The sequence below is a fragment of the Musa acuminata genome, chromosome BXJ1-9 (genome assembly GCF_036884655.1).
Source record: "Musa acuminata AAA Group cultivar baxijiao chromosome BXJ1-9, Cavendish_Baxijiao_AAA, whole genome shotgun sequence".
Classification (NCBI taxonomy): domain Eukaryota; kingdom Viridiplantae; phylum Streptophyta; class Magnoliopsida; order Zingiberales; family Musaceae; genus Musa; species Musa acuminata.
This window is the reverse complement of record NC_088335.1, coordinates 2,740,098-2,760,993: the sequence shown is the minus strand read 5'-3', so window position 1 is coordinate 2,760,993 and position 20,896 is coordinate 2,740,098. Positions and strand designations below refer to the sequence as shown.

The 20,896-nt window shown below is 36.6% G+C and overlaps 3 protein-coding genes across 3 annotated transcripts; 2 read left to right on the top strand and 1 right to left on the bottom strand.

Annotated features, from left to right (window-relative positions):
• Window positions 1-256: 256 nt before the first annotated feature.
• Window positions 257-7,537, bottom strand: LOC103996907 (inner membrane protein PPF-1, chloroplastic). The gene is made up of 11 exons (XM_009417966.2): window positions 7,087-7,537; window positions 6,198-6,308; window positions 5,694-5,768; window positions 5,240-5,300; window positions 4,141-4,214; window positions 3,925-4,029; window positions 2,886-2,993; window positions 2,682-2,785; window positions 1,585-1,731; window positions 1,380-1,503; window positions 257-680 (listed from the first exon to the last, which is right to left on the bottom strand). Exons 1-11 carry the CDS (start codon window positions 7,402-7,404, stop codon window positions 573-575), a joined length of 1,335 nt encoding a protein of 444 aa, XP_009416241.2. The 5' UTR covers window positions 7,405-7,537; the 3' UTR covers window positions 257-572.
• Window positions 7,538-8,626: 1,089 nt separating this feature from the next.
• Window positions 8,627-13,547, top strand: LOC103996906 (guanosine nucleotide diphosphate dissociation inhibitor At5g09550). Its single transcript, XM_009417965.3, has 13 exons — window positions 8,627-8,928; window positions 9,590-9,652; window positions 9,772-9,855; window positions 10,436-10,543; window positions 10,659-10,831; window positions 11,222-11,333; window positions 11,746-11,826; window positions 11,906-11,968; window positions 12,176-12,277; window positions 12,350-12,474; window positions 12,786-12,996; window positions 13,081-13,155; window positions 13,350-13,547. The coding sequence occupies exons 1-13, from the start codon at window positions 8,842-8,844 to the stop codon at window positions 13,404-13,406; spliced, it is 1,341 nt and encodes a 446-aa protein (XP_009416240.2). The 5' UTR covers window positions 8,627-8,841; the 3' UTR covers window positions 13,407-13,547.
• Window positions 13,548-14,043: 496 nt separating this feature from the next.
• LOC135592463 (uncharacterized) lies at window positions 14,044-19,535 on the top strand. The gene is made up of 9 exons (XM_065081927.1): window positions 14,044-14,203; window positions 14,283-14,344; window positions 14,459-14,549; window positions 14,758-14,844; window positions 15,328-15,381; window positions 15,565-15,749; window positions 16,769-16,851; window positions 17,048-17,148; window positions 19,174-19,535. The coding sequence occupies exons 1-9, from the start codon at window positions 14,159-14,161 to the stop codon at window positions 19,390-19,392; spliced, it is 927 nt and encodes a 308-aa protein (XP_064937999.1). The 5' UTR covers window positions 14,044-14,158; the 3' UTR covers window positions 19,393-19,535.
• Window positions 19,536-20,896: the final 1,361 nt, after the last annotated feature.

The following is a 20,896-nucleotide window of genomic DNA, read 5'->3' as shown; positions in this document are numbered from 1 at the left end:
GGGATTTCATGTACTTCCCATCTAAATCACGTACACTACACGACATTTTAATCCATGCGGAACAGCTGATATTGCAACTCAAGTCAACATCCTTCTCGACGTTGGTATTGCAACTCAACCACGATAATGCAGCAGAAGTCGCGGGAGTCGATTCTTTTGCCTCCACGACATGCAATGAGGCCAATTTATTGGTCAAGAAATGCTGCAGATGAATAAAACATATAGTCTACATAACAGGAATACTGACTGAACATAGTTTATCTATCTTAAATCATGATCTTTCTACTTCTATAATGAGGTTAATAAATGTCATACAAATAGATGTCAACTTTTGGGAAAACATAGATTAAGTGGCTACTTCTACACAACAACATAGCTTGGACAAAATCCTTTCTAGAAACACTCTAATCCTTTCCTCTCGTTTCGACAGCTAACTCGATCGGATTGCAAATGAGAGCTTCTCTTTACAGTATCACAAAGTAAAAAATGGGCGAGATGCATTTCTTGTATATTAGCTGCAGGAGATGCACCATACTGACCAATGCGTCGACAGTGATGAAGGATCTACAATACTACGGCACTGCACGCTTCCTTTTTGATCTTTTCCCCCTCTTTGGTGCAGTGTATTCGGGAATTTTTTTGCTTTCAGCAGATGAATAAGCCTTGTCAGAGACTTTTCCCTGTCATTGGGTTAATGTTAGTTAGAGAGATCTCTACGACATTTAATAGCCAATTCTGCTGAAAATAGAACAAAAATCACTAGTCTTGCTCATCATATCATAAGGTAAAGATAGTGAATAATCTAATACTTGTCAATAAGTAAATAAGAACAGAATCTGTAACATAAATCATTCATCCCAAGGTAAAAGCAGGGAATAATCTAACATTTAGCTTAAAAGTAAAAAGTTATGGCAAGCTAGGAATAACCAACAAAATTTCTCAGATAGATGAAAACCGTTCACTTTATTTGACTTCATTATCATTCACAATTGCTTAGACATCACCTCGATGTTCTTGGTACTATATAGAGTGAAATGCATCTCAGAGAGTTGCTTTCACATCATTGTGATGTCCACCATACAGTAGAAGAGGCAGGAACAGAGGTAAGAAAAACTAACTTGCTTGGACCACAATGTTTCCATCTTTACCAAACTTCTATTTGCTCTCTTCAACTTGTCAAAACTTGCACATCCATCATTGCACCCAATTTTAGTGCCAATAATAGGATGTAAAATGACATATACCAATACTGAGTAAACAGAACTAGTTAATCATATTTAATTTTATTGATAAAGACTGCATTTTATTACTCCAAATAAGCACAGAAATATAAAGTGAATATACTAAAGGCTAAATGAAGCATAAGAGTATCGACAGACCTTATCATTGGACTCCCCATCTGATTCATCATCAGAAATTGATGTAGAAGCTGAAGTCTGCCCCTCAACCGCCAATGCTTTGTTGAACATTTTCCTATTTTCTTCTTCTTTCAATTGCTTCATCCTGCTTTTCAGGTACACATCAGAAACACGCTTCGTATTCCAAATATTTAGAGAGAATAATCTTATAAGTTGGAATAACAACCTTTCACCAGTCTGTACAGGCTGAGCAGTACGTTTTGCTCGTCCTGCACTAATGATTCCACCTGCATCCCCACTAACAGCAGGTTTTGCCCCACCTAATTTCCGTAACCATATCTGTTGAGCTGTACTTAGAATGTTGTTTGTGAACCTGAAAAAAGAAAGTTTACAATTAAAAAAAAAAAAAACCAACACTCTTAGATTATAAGCTAAAATTTTGAGAGATCCAAGTCAAATATTATGCATATTGTCCAACAATGCTACGCTGATTGAACATCATAGTAAGCAACATGTACACGAGGCTCCCACCAAAGCCGTGGGTTTGAAGAGGATACATATTGTTTAAGTCGCCTTATCTAACAACAATTGTTTTGAAAAAATAATGGAAATAGACCTATCAGATGGTGGCTTTAGATGAAGCAGCCACCTTCTAACCTCGCCTAGGGCCTTGCCATCCACCTATCAATCAGCACATGAGAGGACACCTAGGAGGTTGGGTAATGCTCTTAGGGTCTATTATTCTGGTCACTAATTAGTTTAACAGAAATTTCAGTGTAGGATTACTAATAACACATGAGCTAACCCATTATACAAGTGAAACTCAAGTTGTAGCTCTCACTTCTCACCTAGAGAGTATTGAACCATGATTTCCTCCAAATCAGCATTGAAAATTGGTTGATCAAACAACCATACAACACCTATGGAATTTGCGTGCAGTATGGTTGGATTTTGCAGAACGTTATAAGCCTATGATATACAATATGTTGTATCTTGTTTCCTGGCTTCAATTTAGTGCGGTATGGTTTCTTATAAGCTACCTTCAGTTTACTATTAGTGAATTTGATGGAAACTACAACAGTAGCACATACCAATTGCACTATGAAAGCAGTGATATAAGTGGCTTGTTTAAGAAGTGTAGAAAGTAATATCTTTGACCCAGTGGATAGAGATGATGTATTAGAACCATCATTCAAACAAAACATAAATCTCATAACCTCAGAAAGATATATTGGCACTAATGCAAGTGACACTAAGAGAGAATTATTATTATTCTCCAAATGAGCATAATGCTACTAATAGAACAAAACAATATTTACCTACCAGTAGATTGACAGTCCTGATGGAACGGAGAGTGAAAAGTAACCAATCATAACAGGAAGAAACTTGAAAACAAGAAGTGAATTCTTTGAAGCTGGATCATCTGTCTGCCATTAGATAATATAATCAGGTTAATAAAATAATTAACTGAAAAAATGGAAAGAGAAAAGGGGATTGAGGAGTGAAAAGTTGAGGAATGCAACAGACCTGAGGTGGCTTCATGATCTCCATAGAGACATATTGTGAAATAACAAGAAGAACAGGTAAAACTAGGTATGCTGCTGTGTCAGACCATCCTAAAGGCGGATGTCCATCCTACATAAAATATGACAAAAGAAAGCAACTTAGAATTAAAATCTAGCTGAAAGGTAAAATCCATTCTACTTAGAAAGTATAAAGAAACACGATGCACAATTATTACTAAGTGATAGTTGGTATAAACAACAACAACAGACCTTATTCTCAGTAATCAAATCTAAGCTTTCTACTTTCTTGAAAAAAAAAAACAACAACAAGCAAGCCATTATGCCCCAACAGTTGGTACAAAAACCTAGAAATTTTTAAATACTGCTGTAATTGAATTCGTGCTTGATCAGATTAAAATTGGTCAATGGCCATATGATTTCCGAGCAGCAAAGTTCTTGTAAAAGGTTGGACAAAAATTGAACACACAAATACATAATTTTGTCCTTGTATTTTTTGCTTAATAACACAATTAAGATTCTTCAATGACAAAATATAGCATACATGATTTAGTGAAGTTAAATATTCAGTACATTTTCTTTAAAGAATTTCTGAAGTAACATTTTTCACTAGAATGGTGTCTCATGAAGTCTACGCTTAGCTAGCAAGGCATGAAAATACACTAATAAACACTTTTTAAAAAATCATGAGATTATCTTCTTTTGATTGGAACTCTTAGTGTCTTTTGCTTAATGCATTTTAACAAAGAATCAACTCTTACGCTTAGTCTAAGCTTGATGCCTTTCATGGACATACCATAAGAAATCAGATCCAGGAAAGAACAAGCACGCATTACACATTCTAATGCAATGGTGTTAGAAAGATATGCTTAGTGACACAACATGCCAAGATATGCTAAGTGACACAAAATGATGTGCAAAGCATTGATGGACAAAAAGCAAATTGCCAACCCATATGGTGAACATGAAGGCTATAACAACAATCTGTAACAGAGCATACTAAATATGAATGTATCCACCATTATGACTGAAAATCTAATTACCACAAATGGTATGAGCCATGAAATGCCAGATCCATTTTGTCGAGCAGCAATTGTTGTTGGACCGCCCAACGAGGGGATCCAGAGAAAGCCTTCTGTTAGCAACCCCTTCAGATAAAAGATTTTGGCAAATACAGCAATTTGGGTTTTAAAGGCTACTTTGAACTTTCAGTCCAATCAGGACTGTCTTTCTAAATAATGAAATTAAATAATGAGTACCTCGTTAGCTACATTTGAAAGAGCTTGATACAGACCGATCCAAACAGGTATTGTAGCCAAAGTTGGGAAGCATCCTTTGGGCATCAATACAAAAAACTCAACACAATTGCTTAACATTTTAAGAGGAAAATAGCTAGAATAAGCACAATATTGCTTCCCCTAAAAAAGCAAAGTATGACCAGAAGTTTGAAGGAATGAATATATCAAATAATAGTTTCCAATCTCAGTAACTCAGAAAATATAAAATTAGAGACTTGTCAGACGATGTGAGATTTAGTGTCAAATCAAAAAGGAAAATTTCAAAGTTTTATGTGATAGGATGGCACCGGTCACATGTTTGGGCATCGATATAGTAGAATAGAGAAAACTAACAGACAAAATCTTACTGACGAGGAGGATGAAGAAGACATCCTTTACAAAGAAACAAATAAAGAATGGACTTTAAATTGCTGTGGAAATTTCTTGACAAATTTAAAACAAATGCAGAGAACACAAACGCATTATTTTTACTTACACAATGTCTAAAGTTCAGGAATACTACATAAATACATTTTCATGAGTATGCTTATAACACATGAATTTTACATATGCATGTCCCTAGGATAGGCATCTATGCAATATTCTGATCAAAGTTGGAGCAATAAAATCAAAATTTCAAAATTAGCAGTTTTGTGTGCAGTTTCCTAATCCAAACTTGGACATTAATTGTTTACCTAGTATATGTCATCAAAATATAGTCCAAGAATTGTATTAATAGTGATAACATAGTGGAAAACTTAAGTGATGCTCTTTACTAACAAGTTCCCTCATGCTAGTCACCAAAATAATTCATCTTAAAAATAAAATAGCAATTATAAATTATAAAAGCCTTCATTATTGGTAGGTTTATGAGAGCCCAAAGTCAAGTGAAGCACTTCCCATAGTATGATTTATTGACCATTTGAGGAACATATAGGTTATCTCTACATCAGTGGCCCTAAAGAGATTCCAGGCCCCCTCTTTAACTTCACAATCTAAGTGGTAAGCACCTTCACCCATATATGGAGAGGAATAAGTAAATGAACATGATGAAGAAAAAATATCTCGGACGTAAACTAACCTGCCAATGGATTCACCCCAGCTTGCCTATATAAACGAGAAGTCTCAAGCTGTATTCTTTCCTAATGAGAAAAAAAAATCACTATAAAAGTCATGAAGTGGCCAAAGAAATTGGCAACTGCAGAAGTCAGAAGGTTGAAAATAAGATCTGCATCCTCAAAATAACAAAATGGAGCAAAATTAGCTATATTAGTGGCTCGATGTCAGGATACACACATTAGTACTGAATTAAACATAAGATAATCTACATTCTTTACCAATGTTTCTATGACGAAATATAAACCTTTGCTTTGTTTGATCGAAAGCCTAAGAGAAGCATGAAAGAAAACATTGTTACAAATGCCCAGAAGGATCACCAGTCAACTAAGAAGATGACATGAAGATTTTCTTTTCTTTTTCACTAAATAAATAAGTTCTTCATGACAGAAATCATTTCTTGAGAATGTAGAGCAAACCTGGTTGCCCTTATATCTCTCCTGAATTGCCTTGATCTTTGGCTGTAGATTCTGCATAGCTAAAGTTGATTCAACCTATAGAATGAGCAGTGACTGTAAGAATATATATACTTAGTGACAAAAAGGTATAAAATAGGCTGTAAATATGGATGACTAAGTGACAAAAGGCAAGTACAGCAAAGATATAAAATTCGTAGATCCACAAAGATATAAAATTCGTAGATCAACTAAGTGATAAGACACAAGTAGAGGAGCAGAGATATAAAATAGGTAAAGCAATTTATTAGTGGTTTAGACTCCAAAGATGCTTTCATAATTCATCTAGCTAGATATCTGCTTATCAGATGTTCTAGGGAGGCACTAGTGTGGCAAAACAAACATAAATCAGTAGTTAAGGAAAATTATCAAATGGTAGACACACAAGCAGAGAACTGCAGGAACAAATAGACCAATAATAACAAGAAACCCTTTCTCTTTTTGTACTGCAGGAGTACAATTATTTACCTGCTGCTTTGTCAAAGGAAAGGTCAGCACTTTCACGATTACAGTGAGTAGGATAATTGCAAAACCATAAGCATATGGTACATGTATAGCTGTAAAGACATCCTTGAGCACCTGTACCCAACAAAGTTATCAAGTTAGTCTTCTACTCAATGATGTAAATTTAAAGATGTAAATATCCTTTCACCTACAATTTTCTCCGGTCAGTAAATGAGGCTATACAACAGAATACCAAAGGGGCACCTACTAGAGAAAGGATGGAAAGCGTCTAATGAAACAACTGGAAACAGAATCTTCAATAAGGGAATTTATCTAAATCCCAAAATACATTAATATAAGTGAACACCTTTGTCTTAAATACCACGAGCAGCTAAAAGACCATAGTTAGATTATGTTGTTATATAAAGCCTAAAAGAAGTTGATGTCACTTGAAGTTTTACAAAATACATAGATAAGAGATGTAATCAAGTGTGACATGCCTACAAGGTCAAACAAAGTATAAACATATGAAATTGCAGATGCAGGATAATTATTAATCCGTGCAGATTGAAACCAAAACCTATCCAGCAAATCAGAAGAATTCAAAATCATATTTATCTAGTTCAGAGTCATTTTAAAAGATTTTACTTAATTCAACTGAATAGATGCAATCATGTTTAAGGAATTCCACCAGAATGGATCACATGAGCACAAAATTTCGAATATATTATAGAAAAACAAAATTAAACAATAGTGAAAAATGAATTTGAAAGATTCGATAAGACAAAGACCAATATCTAGGTTCAATTAAAGTTCCCTCTCCCCACAACGAAATTGGCCTTCAGAAAACAGCAACCAGTACAAGAAATCTCCAAGCTCCCAGGTAATGGAAACATTGAAAGTAAAAAAGCACCTTAAGAACCACTTCCATAGCATCCGAAATGAACCCAAACCATCCCCCGTTCTTCTGAACCACAGTGGAAGCATCAGTTGCTGGAGCAGTGGCATCCGCGAGCGTGTACAAGAGACTTTCCATCCTCGAAACAATCCCATGGAGATGGGCCAAAGAATCGGCGCCGTGAAGGGGTGGAATGTCCTGGAAGCTCATCCTGACCCGCGTCCCCAACTTCCGGGGTCTGTAAACAGGAACCCCGAATCGGCCACCGCGGGGAAGGGGAGGGAGCGGCGCGGCGAGGATGGAGGAACGGAAAGATACCAGGGTTTTCGCCATCTACGAAGGTTTCCTTGCGGTGAGATGGGATTAGGGTCTCATAGGGGGAGTGGAAGTGGGTTCCTTGAGGACGGGGAACGGATGAGGAAGCGTGGAAGTGGTGGAGGTGACGGGATATTCCGAATGGAGGGAGAAAGCGCTCGTTGAGTGGATTCCAAAGGCCGTGTAGTGTCCGTTAGAGTTGACGGGATATTCCGTTTGTTGGGATTGCTGGCCATCGATTGGCGAGTGAGAACGCGCCGCGTGGAATGCGTCGGTCGTTAGTAAACGTATTTAGGTTTTTTAGCAGATGAGTCGACCCGGCTAAAATTTTGCTTAATTTATTTTCAAGTTCATATATTCTTTTAAATAACCGATGAAGACGAGATTCGATGTTACGATATATTATGAAAGTCTAACGGTATAGTATCAAAATCCATAAATTACTGTTACATATAGAATAATTATTAAATTATCGATAACTTTATTTAGAAGTTCAAAATTTTTAATGGACATAAAATATTTATCTTTTATATTTTTTGATATATATATATATATATATTAGTCAATATTAATTTATTATATTAGTCAATTAATTGATTAATACTGGATTCATTCGTGCTTAGATCGATATATATTAGTCAATATTGATATATTATGTGTTGATATCATCTCTTGTTAGAGCTATTTGGATGGACCAAATAACTCGAAACAAGAATGATTCACGTACCGATTCACGTCCGAACAAATATGCATCGAAAGTTTCGTAACATCATTAATTGGTTTGAATTAAAAATATTATAATACTTAAATGAAATTAGTATTATCTAACAGTGGAATAACAACTAACTAACAAATATTAAAGACAATGGTATAAAATTCTGTAAAAAATATATATGTGAAGATTAAGTTTAGAGGGATAATTACAAAAAATGACTTATATTGGGAGTACATAAATTTATTTGCTAGTTTTATTTTGATATATAACATATACCCAACGTCCGCAACCTCGTAGTGTACATGGTCCGATACCTCTTCAAAAAATTATCCAGATCAGCTGTTTTGCTCAAGACGTCGAACAGATATACCAAGTTGGTTATTGGATAAAATCTTTGGGCCCACGGCTCTTAGGGCCTTTAACAACCTGCGAGAATCGTCTACTCGTGTTTGCGAGCTCGGCCAAGACACACGAGCTGCACCCATGTTGAGGCAGTTATCTCATCGCTGCCGAGCCTCGTCTCTTAACGGTTCCAACGGCGTTCCCGTGGCGAGTTCCACCTGAAGACCTGCTCTCCGCGCCTCACCACCGTCTATTTCCGCCCTCGTACCGTTGCCTCGTCGCTCTCTCTCTTCCTTCACCTACTCTTCCTTTTCTCATCGTCCCTCCCATCTTTCACTGTTTCTGCCCTCTCTTCTTTTCTCCGTTCTACACCACTCATCTTTCGGGGTCTTTGAGGAATGGATGAGGAATACGATGTCATTGTGCTCGGGACTGGGCTCAAGGAGTGCATTCTAAGTGGCCTTCTCTCTGTCGATGGCCTCAAGGTCCGGTTTGCAACAGAGTACATTCATTCCGATCAAAGAAAAGCTAGGGTTTGCTGTATGATCTAACATAACGTTATTATGTCTTCGATCGACAAGTTACTAGGTCTTCCGTTAAGATTTTTCCCCCTAATTTTCGATTGAACATTTCTCGGTAGGATTAGAAAGAAGGAGAGACATATCTGCTTAACTATACGGTTTGGGTCTTCTTGAAACCTTATTTAATAGCCATAAATCTAAGCAAGGATTAACAGTTGCTCATTTTGTCTTGTCTTCCATTTTGTCTTTTCGCGTTTGGCGATTTCTTTCATTATCGTAAATTCGCATAAATATTCATCTGATTTTTTATATTTTTCTCTGCAATTACCAACGCATACAACATTAGCGAAGTGCTATTTTGTTTTACTTATAGAAATTAACACTCCAATATCAGTGTGTTTTTCTATTTCAAGCTTTTCTTCAAGAATAGCAGAGTTTTTTTATCTCTAATATATCCGAAATTTCCACCCTGTAGAGTATCGGTGTTACTCTCTTGCTTTTGAACATAGATCCCAATTACACTTGTTTAAATGGACTGTTCTAAACACTGATGCGACAAACATTCGCAAGATAGCATAGTAATTTAAACTAATGTGACTGATGTTTCTCCAAAATGGTGACACAGGTCCTTCATATGGACAGGAACGACTATTATGGGGGGGAATCGACATCTCTTAGTCTTGTACAGGTGATTGGTTTTCATTTTATCAAAGATCTTTTGCTTGATAAAATGCACACCTGGCATTTTTTCCCCACAAAATGGGACATTGTAATACATTCTCTAAGTTTATCTTTGATGTATTATAGCTCTGGAAGAGATTCAGAAGCAATGATAAACCTCCAGAATTATTGGGTTCAAGCAGGGAGTACAATGTGGATATGATCCCTAAGGTCTGGTCTTTGTAATTCAAAATTTGTACTCTAATATTGAGACCATATATCTAAAAGTCATTCGTCCAGCATATTTTTATATTTTTTATTATCGTAATATCATTCACCATGATTCATTAAAATACCTGACACATTAACTTGTTGAGCTCAAACCACTAATCCAAAATGTTTGAACCTGGGTTAATAATTGTGCATCTATCATATCCTTATAAGCTAATTCAAGTTTTTACCCACCTAAGATGTGAATCTGAATTTCTCGGGGATGCTACATAATTATTCTCATGGTTGAAGCTCTCAAGTTCAGCTCAAAATGGCCTTCTTGTTTCCATGTTCTCCATCAAATGAAACATTTACATCTTTCCTATGAAAATTGTAATACTTGGAAGATTTTGTTGTGCTTGCTACCATACGTGATGAGATAATGTTTCTGCTCCAATAAAAAGTACTGAAATCTCTATATAGATGAGGTGTCAAGGAACTACTGATTTATCATACTATGTCATATATAATGCTTATTTCTATATATAATGCTTATTTTGATTTGGCAAAAGATTTCAAATTATTAGTTTTTACCTTTCAGTTCATGATGGCAAATGGTACTCTCGTTCGTGTTCTTATCCGCACTGGGGTTACTAAGTACTTGAACTTCAAAGCAGTTGATGGTAGTTTTGTCTATAACAATGGAAAGGTATTACCACTAAATTCTCATCACACTCTTCTTACTCTAATTCTTCTATCTAAGTTGACATAATTATGTTTCGTTAATGTAAATTAGCACTTTGCCTCATCTCTTGTGCTATCAGATCTACAAAGTGCCAGCTACTGATGTTGAAGCTCTGAAATCTACATTAATGGGACTCTTTGAGAAACGCCGTGCTAGAAAGTTCTTCATTTATGTACAAGATTACGAAGATGATGAACCAAAATCTCATGAAGGGCTGGATCTCAACAAAGTTACAACTAGAGATGTCATTTCGTATGCATTTAATTTGCTCCCTTTTTTCTTGGCTTTTTACCAATCTAGAGTATATGCCAGAACAAGTCAAATTCATATCTACTGCAGCTTAGATCTTTCCATTTATTCTCTATCATGTTTATTTACCTAAAGTATCACCGAATTGTTTGATGAACTTTGGCATGCTTGGCACTAATACTTGTGAGATAGACATGACCATTTTGTTTCACTTTTTTCTCTTGTAGACATACATCTTTGATATCCTTTCTATATTTAGTCTCTCCTTTGGTGGGACACTGATCAATATGAGAAATAATAACTCCTATTGCTACTTTAGCTTTTGCACTGACCCCATAAGTCAATATATCTATCATATGACATTAATAATTAAACATCCTTTTTATGCTGCAGCAAATATGGGTTGGAGGATAATACAGTCGATTTCATTGGGCATGCATTGGCGCTTCATAGAGATGATAGCTACTTGGATGAGCCTGCAATTTATACTGTAAAGAGAATGAAGGTAAAAGCAGAGTTTATCATCTGTTTTGGTCACCAAATACATGGTATTTTTTTCCTTTAGAACTTCAAAATCTGTTATCAGAACATTGCATACTTCTTGATCACAACAAATACAACTTATCAGGCCATTGAAGGTTTTATATATCACTATATACAACTTATGTTATTTCCTTTGTCATTTTCGTCCTTTATCACTAAGTCCACTCCTGAGATATACATCTTGGTTAAAATTTGTACGAAACTTCTGAAATGATATTTCTTATCATGATCTCCATGACAATTCTTATTAATGGTTTCCAATGCTCTATGTTTCTAAGGGGGTGTCTTAGATTTGTAGTTGCAAATTTTATTTTTCATGAATCTGATCATGAAGTAAGAGAAGCTCTCATCATCTTGGCACTTAATTTATGCAGCTATATGCTGAATCATTGGCTCGCTTTCAAGGAGGTTCTCCTTATATCTATCCACTGTATGGGCTGGGAGAGCTTCCTCAGGTCAGCTTCTCATTTCTTGTTGTGACAGTTAGTGATGACGAATTCTGGTAAACTGAAGCATACTGAAACTTCTTTGTAGGGTTTTGCTCGTCTAAGTGCTGTCTACGGTGGCACCTACATGCTCAACAAACCAGAATGCAAGGTGATAACAAGTGAATTACTAGACACCTTAAGTATAATCGCATACACCTTGAGCCATGCTTCTTTAAGTTGATTAAAAAGGTCAACAAAACTGTCAGATCACTAAATGTATCTGCTAAACCTGAAGAAAACAGAAAATCTGAAGTCAACTTGTGAGATATTAAAAGTATCAGACTTTGCTAGATAACCTTTTTATCAATCATTGCAGGTAGAGTTTGACACTGATGGAAAAGCCTATGGTGTGACAACAGAGGGAGAAACCGCCAAATGCAAAAAAGTAGTCTGTGATCCTTCCTACTTGCCTGATAAGGTATGCTTCTCAGCTTCCTTGTGTTCTACTCATCTAGAGAACCTTCATCTTCCAACTTGGAATATGTTACAGGTCAAGAAGGTTGGAAGAGTTGCACGAGCTATATGCATAATGAGTCATCCAATACCAAATACCAATGATTCACACTCGGTGCAGATCATTCTACCCCAGAAACAACTAGGACGCAGATCCGATATGTGGGTCTTTTTTTCTTTTGTTGAAGCTTTCTGCAAACACTTCGATGTGGAAACAGAAAAAAGATCTTGAAAATGGTAGCAAGCATAATTAAAATACTGTGAGGACATAGTTTCATTATATCAATGGTAATTAGGAACTATTAATTGCTTGTTGAGGGTTCAAATTTTGGTGACAATTAAAGCTTCTAAGTTTCACTGCTATCTAATGTTAGATGACTTCAACATAAAATGAGGTTAATGGGGTTAAGAAAATGCTTATTATCTGCAAGAAGCCTTCATGGATGTATACTGATCTCTTTTGCTGTCAGCAGGTATGTCTTTTGTTGCTCTTATGCTCACAATGTTGCTCCCAAGGGAAAGTACATTGCTTTTGTTTCAACTGAAGCTGAAACTGACCATCCTGAGACAGAGTTGAAGCCCGGGATTGATCTACTTGGTCCTGTAGATGAGACCTTTTTTGATATTTATGATAGATATGAACCTGCCAACCACGATGAACAGGACAACTGCTTCATATCCACTGTATGTTTAAAGCTAATTTTTGTCATTTTTGTGAAGGGAACGTAAATCTTTTCTGGTTAATTCAGTTCATGTATTTCTTTGCAGAGTTATGATGCAACAACACATTTTGAGTCAACAGTTCAAGATGTTATCTCCATGTACAAGAAGATCACTGGCAAGGTAATCCACCAATCATTTGAAAGTATCCATTACATATATGCATAATTTGTTTGTGTCTAGGCTTTGCTACTACACATTTCCAAGTAGTCATTGGAGTATTTCGTTGGCCAATTGTCATAAGCTTTATATGGGTTTTAATCTAACAACAGAAATAGATTGCTAGTGTTGATCGATTTGTTTGTTCCATGCCACAGGAGCTTGATCTATCAGTGGATCTCAGTGCTGCCAGTGCTGCTGGTGAAGATGCTTAATTTTCTTTATTTCTATGACCAAATAAAAGAATATGTAGACTGATAATTTATTTCTGTATGTTTTTTTGTCTATGTACCTGCAAGAAATTACATTGTTTACTTCTTTATTAGTGCATGCAAATGGGCTAAAAGAATTATTAACTTGGTGTTGCAAAGATATTATGGTTCTGCTAAAATTTTGTGTTCTATAATTGATTTCTTTTGCTAATGGTAAAGGTTGAAGACAAGATTTGGACACAAGATTTTACCATAAATCATCAAAGTCTTTATTAGCTAGTCAAAAACATATCAGATGAGGTTTTAGACGCTCAACCTTTGATAATAACTTTTGATCAAATAAAAACAAATTAATAATAAAAAATTTAATATAAAAAGTAAAAAATTTAATAAAAATAATTGTGCTTAATCAAATAAAAATATAATAATAATAATAATAATAATAATAATAATAATAATAATAAAGGAAACTATTGACATCCAAATTGTGTTATTAGGTGTTGCTTAATAAACTAATTAATTAGAAATAATAAAGAAGAAGAAAAAAAAACCAATTGCATGTCATAATGGGTCGGTTGGTCTTACGCTATATTGGGTTTGTGGGGTCGGCCCATCAAGAACAAGTAGACGAAGCGGCATAACAAGGCCATAACGGCCAGCAAAATGCTTACCGTCGCTGCTCGAGATCCGTCTGCAGGCCATCTGGTTGAGTCATTTCCTCGAACAGCTTCGGCGCGCTTGTAAGAGCGGAGCCAATGAATACCAAAAAGTTGGCTCTCACATTCGCGGACAGATGTCGGGTTGGTCCTCGCCTCGCCGATCTCTCTTTGGGCAGCCGTTGTTTTGGGATGTTCTCACGATGTGCTATCTATCTTGCAGAACATCTTGGCGGCGAACTGGCAAGCACACCTGAATACCATCAAAGCCGACGCGAAAGGAAGGTATAGTAGATGTTGTTCCACTGCGTCCTGATGTGCAGATTCATGCCGTTTGACTTCGTTTCTTGAACGGATGACTGATGGTTGGTCTCGTCTTGTCGTCGATTGCTGCAATAGCAAGGACGATATATACTCGTCCAAGGTTCACTACATGATCATGCAGGGCAAGCCGTACCTCTGGGTGCAAGAAGGCGACATACACAACATGGTATGCAATCTTTTATGAACCCTTAGCAGTCCCCGGTAGCGATAGTAACTGATTTGATCTTTTGCATTAGGGTTTCTTTTCTTGTCTTGTGTGTTATATGTTATCATCTGCTAAATGATAGGTCAAGTTGGTGATGCATGCATGAAATGACAGAGGTTAATTTAGAATGTTGATCTTGTTCTTGAGAACTGTTACATTCTTTTTGCAGAACACTATAATCGATGAACGTGCTTCTCTTTCTGTGAGCAGCATCATTCCAGGTCCTCTCATGGGCTTGCTTAGATCTGTTAAGAAGGTTAGCTCAGCTCCTATTTAACTTGTTCTAAAATTTTATTTGCAGTCTTTTGGTCATTCCTTTATGATAGATATGAAATGATGTACTCACTAATTCACTATCCGGGTGCGAGTCATTACCATTTGATAAGGGCCTAAGTTAATGTGCTTTGTTCCGTCATTTCTACCAACACCAAGCTGTAAATCCTGAATGTTTCTGGAGTTTAAGCCAAGAGCCAAATGAATGTTGGTGATTATAACTGGTTTCATCTCCGTAGTACACAACCTATATGCCTGTCAAACTCATAACATATAAATATTGCTTTTTATCATGAATGCCTGCAAAAACTAACCCTTTACTAAATCTTCTATTGCTTCCTTACTTATTGTTTTAGTGTAGAATCCCTAAAGGTTATCTTTGGATTATATCAAAATTTGCATTATAAGGGGCCTTAAAATGATACATAGAATCTGGTTGTCTTTCTGACCTTGTTGTTTACTACAGTTTCCAGCTCGAGTTGCTTTGGCAGGTGATATCAGACTTCTTAAAGACGATAAGGTAATTCTGCCTTCTGTCAAAATTTTCTAGTTGTCTAGTTGACATCTATTACATAAACATATCATCTGTGAAAACCTTCCTCTGATCCATTGAGTCACCGTTGTGGCACTTCCGCATTTACTTACATTATCATGATGGCTAGCAGTAGAGTTCAACTTCGATGCAACTTTCTGTTGACTCCAGGTCCAGGTTGTCACAGAAAGCCTAGCAGAATCTGTTGTATCGGAACATGAAACAGTTGACCAAGCTAGTTATGCAGTTTCAGCCATAATAAGTTCTGCCACTACCAGTTGCAGATCGAGAATCGAGAATCTCGATTGGATACTGAAGGAAAGTAGCAACTACAATGTTTATAAATTCAATATCAGGTATAGTATACATATTTTGGATAGATGGTCTTAGTTTGCTTTTGTTGTATTAGTCATATAGATCTTTTACATTTTAAAAAATTCTTATCCATTTTAGAAAAATTTTCCATCATATGAAGAAGCACTTTGTTTAACCTTCTGCGCTTAGAATTCTAATATATTCTGATTCTCAAGAGGGACTTGAAAATAGATTGGTGCTTATGAGGCACATGGAGATCTAAGTTTTGACTGTCTTTTTTTTCAATTTGTCCCTTTGCATAGATGTTGCTTTGATAATTGGACAGTCAAGAACAAGGAGTAGAGACTAGTAAAGGTTCATAAGATGGTTTTGGTTACAAATAGAAGACACGACTACTGTATATATCACATAGACATTGAACATTTGGAGCCTTAAGTATCCTTTCTAGTCTTACGTACTCCACCACTGTTATAAGTGATGCAACTTATGCATCTAGATTGTCCTGTTTTGAGCATTTTAAAAGTGCCCATGGTCTGTCTTTGCATAATTTGCATCATGAAAATGAACATACTTCCTACTATTTTGCTTGTGCCTAATTTATCTGTAGCAATGGGAGTTTTGGAGGACTGTTAAACTTAAAATTTTCAAGTTGAATATTTTTATGGCATGTCAGACTGCGAAATTGCGTGTCCACATTCCATTTTATTTACAATTTTTCATGACTAGACATTTTACACTATAGAAAAAGGGGCACATTTTCTTTCACCATTATAACTGTTTTCATACTTTGCTACTTTGAAATGTTTTATGAAGCTGTTAATAGTGATCTAAGGTCTTCGTTTTTCACATTTCTGCTATAACTGAAGTCAAAATTTCAACTTTCCTAGAGGTAGATATCACTTGTCAGCATAATTGCTTAAGCATGGGATCTATGCAAACTATCTCTTAGTTCTTGTTTCAGGTGATACCCACCTGCAAAGTAAGATAGAAATTCTAAATCTGCGCGACAAATAGTTGCACACTCAGGCACTTATTCCCATTACAAACTTTTTGGTTGCAGATCATGCTCTTATGTTGATGGCAGTGGTGGCACTCATGATGTTGAACCAAATGAGGTTAAGGCACCTGAAGCAGATCTCTTAAGTAAGACTTATGCCTGCAGATTCATGCTTTGAATTCCTTTTACACAATTTTTGTCCCTTGATTACTTGAGAAACATTGCTTTATGATGCAACCAATGGTGTTCCTCTTGCACAAAGCTGCTATTATTTTACCATGCAGTTCTCTCGAAGCATGCTTTATTTGCCTTTAACTAAATCCCCTTTGTATTCTTGTCTAGTGCCATTTTCTGAACAGCTAGTTGATGGAATCAACCAAAGTCAAATAAGACGCAGAGCACTGATGCTATTCTGTCTTGAGTATTATAAAGTAACTGCAAGAGTAAGTCATGGATCTTAGTGGACTTTAATTATCAAGCATTGCACCACATATTTTATATGGTCAAGCTATTTCACATTTAGAAACAGAAGAAAGTACCATAATAATTCATTTTGGATGTCAGTACAAATTTCATGTCATCATTTATGCGGCTGCTGGACTTTGTATAACTTTCTTGTGATAATAATGGATATGTAGATAACATGCTATGACCATATCTAGTATTAGCATCAAAATTTAGTTAATAATAAAGCTAGATCTCCAAAAAGATTAGTCTTTTTTTTCTCTCTCCCTCTATGTTTGTTCTTTTCACTTTTTGTTTAGATATGCCAGTCATTCTTATCCTAATATCTGCTTTTTTATTCTTAACTTCGAATTTGATTGTATTCTCAAGCATCTCAATAAATGAAATTTTCTTTGTAGTTTTATGAATAATAATTATTTTGGTTTGTGGTCTAATGCATTTTGATTGGAAGAGTCTACCTCGTAGAGTTTGGTATCACTATTAGAGTGTCGTGAAATTGACTTTTCACTTTTACAACGTAGTTACCAGTGTAAAGGATCACTTCTTACTTTTGGAGATCAATCTAGTTGGAAGTACCAATCAACTATCTTAGTTGGGAAATAACCTTTTCTTCATATATATATATATATATATATATATATATATATATATATAACCCTTAGTTTTGATAAATTCTCACATAGCGCTCTTTTTTTCATAAATGATCATTTTGCCCTTGTGCTTTCGCCTTCGTTGTTGGCCGCTTCCATGGGCGAGCCGTTAGCTGCCTATACCACGAGCGAGGATGAGGGTGAGGCATTGCTAGTCACCTGTGCCATGGGCAAGGATGGCGAGTGTGAAACGCACGGAGGTAGGGTGTGTCTGATAGGGCAAAGGGGAGGTAAGGTGGCGGTGCAAGGAGATAAGGGTGGCAGTGCAAGGCAGAGGCTAAGGTAGGGCTAAAATGATCTTTTTTAAGTAAGAAGTGAGTGCTCTACAGGAATTTCTCAAAACTTTATATATATATACACACACACACACACAACAGCAACAACAATAACAACAATACTTATGACCATTCCTGCATTAATAATCTTCACTTGTGCCTTCTATTCTTGCCAATATATATTTAAGCACCATGGTCGGAATGGAGGATCATCTCGGGCTACAAGGTGACATGAATAATGTGATTAGCGGTAGTTTCTAAAACATTGTGCATGTCAACTGAGAACAGTATGCAAGAAGCAGAATGAACAACAACGTAGGTCAAGATCTGAAGTACTTCTTGAGTTTACCATGATTGGTGGATGATCTTATAGACAACACTTTTATTTTATAAGTTCCTGACGAGATGCATACTGGCACAAAATTTCTTGATGAGCTTGTTCATGAGTTACCAAAAAAGATTTAAAAAGCAGAAAAAAAAAGGATGCACCTGAACTAAACCAGGCTTCTATTGTTGGTAACAGAAGATTATGCTAGTAGGTTGAGTGTCAAGATGAATGTATAAATATCTAATGTAGATGTTGGATTGTTTTAGTGCCTTTCCTAATGGTTAATGATCGTACCCTTCATATCAATCAGTTGTGATCATAAAGTCCATAATATCTTTACCAATTTTTTTGGTAAAAAAAAGTGCACATCTGACAAGGTTTCCTACTAAATGGGTGTGGCAAATACTGTTTTATATAACTGATCAAGATCAGGGTATATGAAGCCATGATCAACTGCACTTACATGCTTATGAACAGATATTTGACTAGTGAAAGTTCCATTCATTTGTCCAGCAAGCAGAAATGAATTGACTTTAGACAATAAAGAAGGATTTGGACATCAAACTAGACAATAATGGCCTAATGTTGCCATGGAGTTTTCTCAACATCAAACTAATTGAATTCTATAAGTTTGTGCATTTTGTTGCTTACTGAAAAGAAGTTTATGCAAACCTCCTTTACTATGCTACACAGAAGACTCGGATTCGTATGTTGCTGATTTGCTGATTCTTCACTTTCTATTTCTTGAAGGATGCTTTACTGCTTTCTGTTGACCACAATGGATTTGATGTCCTCGCCAAGGTCCTTGAAACAGTGAATAACAGTACCTCAAATCAGCAGTATCATTGGAAGGAGTTCAGATTCAACTTTAAAGAAAAAGCACAAGATGTCGAATCTTTCTGCCGCAAGCTGGTTGAGTTGGAGGAGGAAGCTCTTGAAAGGGTTAAAAGTTACAGCGGTCTAGGTTGAATCCTACACTATCATGAAGCTGGTGATCTCTGTTGGCTAATCATCACAGTTTCCCTGGTTCCTTGAAAAGCTTTAAGCTTTAAACTTTAACCGGAAGCACAACTTTCTTTGTTGATAAAAAGGAAGAATTACCAGATGACTACTGGTGGCCATCAAAGTTGAGATGTTGCAAGAAAGTTACTGCCACCAAAAGATGATAATTATGTTGGTAGCTGGAAAGGACCACATGTACGCTGGAAGCAATACAATGTTTGCATCTTTTGTCACTCTCATTTATTCGGTCTCGTCATGTGCAACAATCTGAATATTGAATAATTGGAACCAATTAGAATGTTTATCATTGTCAAGCTGATCAAACTAATTCAACCGTCTTCTTGTGAGATGAATTTTGCTGGTAGTTGCTACTTTATACCACCAAAGCATGCATTGCGAAGACTAGCAGTTTAGTTATCATCATCCACCAACCATCATATGCTCCACACATATGGAAAGCGATTGAAAACATTAGACTAAAGCATGTTGCTCTTAGAAGTACATCAAGTGAATCAAGACCAACAACTGGGGCAATTTTTAAGACTAGATAATTCATCCAGATCTCTAAATATATGGAGGCATTACTAGGATAAATATAAGATTGCCATAACTTTATTCAAATTCTACTTGCATCCAAAATATACTAAAAGAAAACAAGAAAGAACCAATAAAACCAGTGCTAATCTCGACTTGTGGAGTTTATAGATGAGTTGAGACATCCAATCTAGATTAATCAGATAGTCGAATCATCGAACAGATGGACATTTTGCCAAGACATTTTGCCAAGAGGTAGAAATGGTGTGACAGAAACCACATTGAAACAGATCGAACGACCACGGATCGCCATCGTAGTGGACACAGGAAACAAATCCTAAACAATCACCACAGACATCACCAGATCGGAATTATAGTCGACAGAAACTAAACCCTATACGCATTGAAATCAACGCTTCGAAGCTAACAAGAAACCAGATGCATTAGGAAATAAAAGACCACAACCAACCTGGATCCTGGCATTTCGTCATCACGCCACCGATGGACATATCTAGAGCAGCGAAAACAAGTCGGGGACGGGAAGACTCACCAAAAGACAGTGCTGATTGGGGGGGTTCATGGCGACCTGGTTCGAAGTGGCGATGGTGACTGTCGGTGAAGGCGACATAGGAGGGGTGGTGCGGTTCCCCTGGTTGTTGGTGATGATCTCGATCCGATCATGCCGCCACACGCCGACCCAGATCGATCCTGATCGCCGGAATCTCGCCCTTGTCCGCCACCTCAAAGAAATCAACAGCGAGGATAGAGACCAAATAAAGGGAGCGCGCGAAATTTCATACGGTGTTCCGGAAGTTTCTGATGGATTATGGCCGTCAGATCAAATCAGAACACGTGCTTGATGAAAGTCTCTTGAATGTAGCGGAACCGTCCGATAAGCGAAATGCGGCCGCGAATAAGGGGATCCTCTCCAATGCTT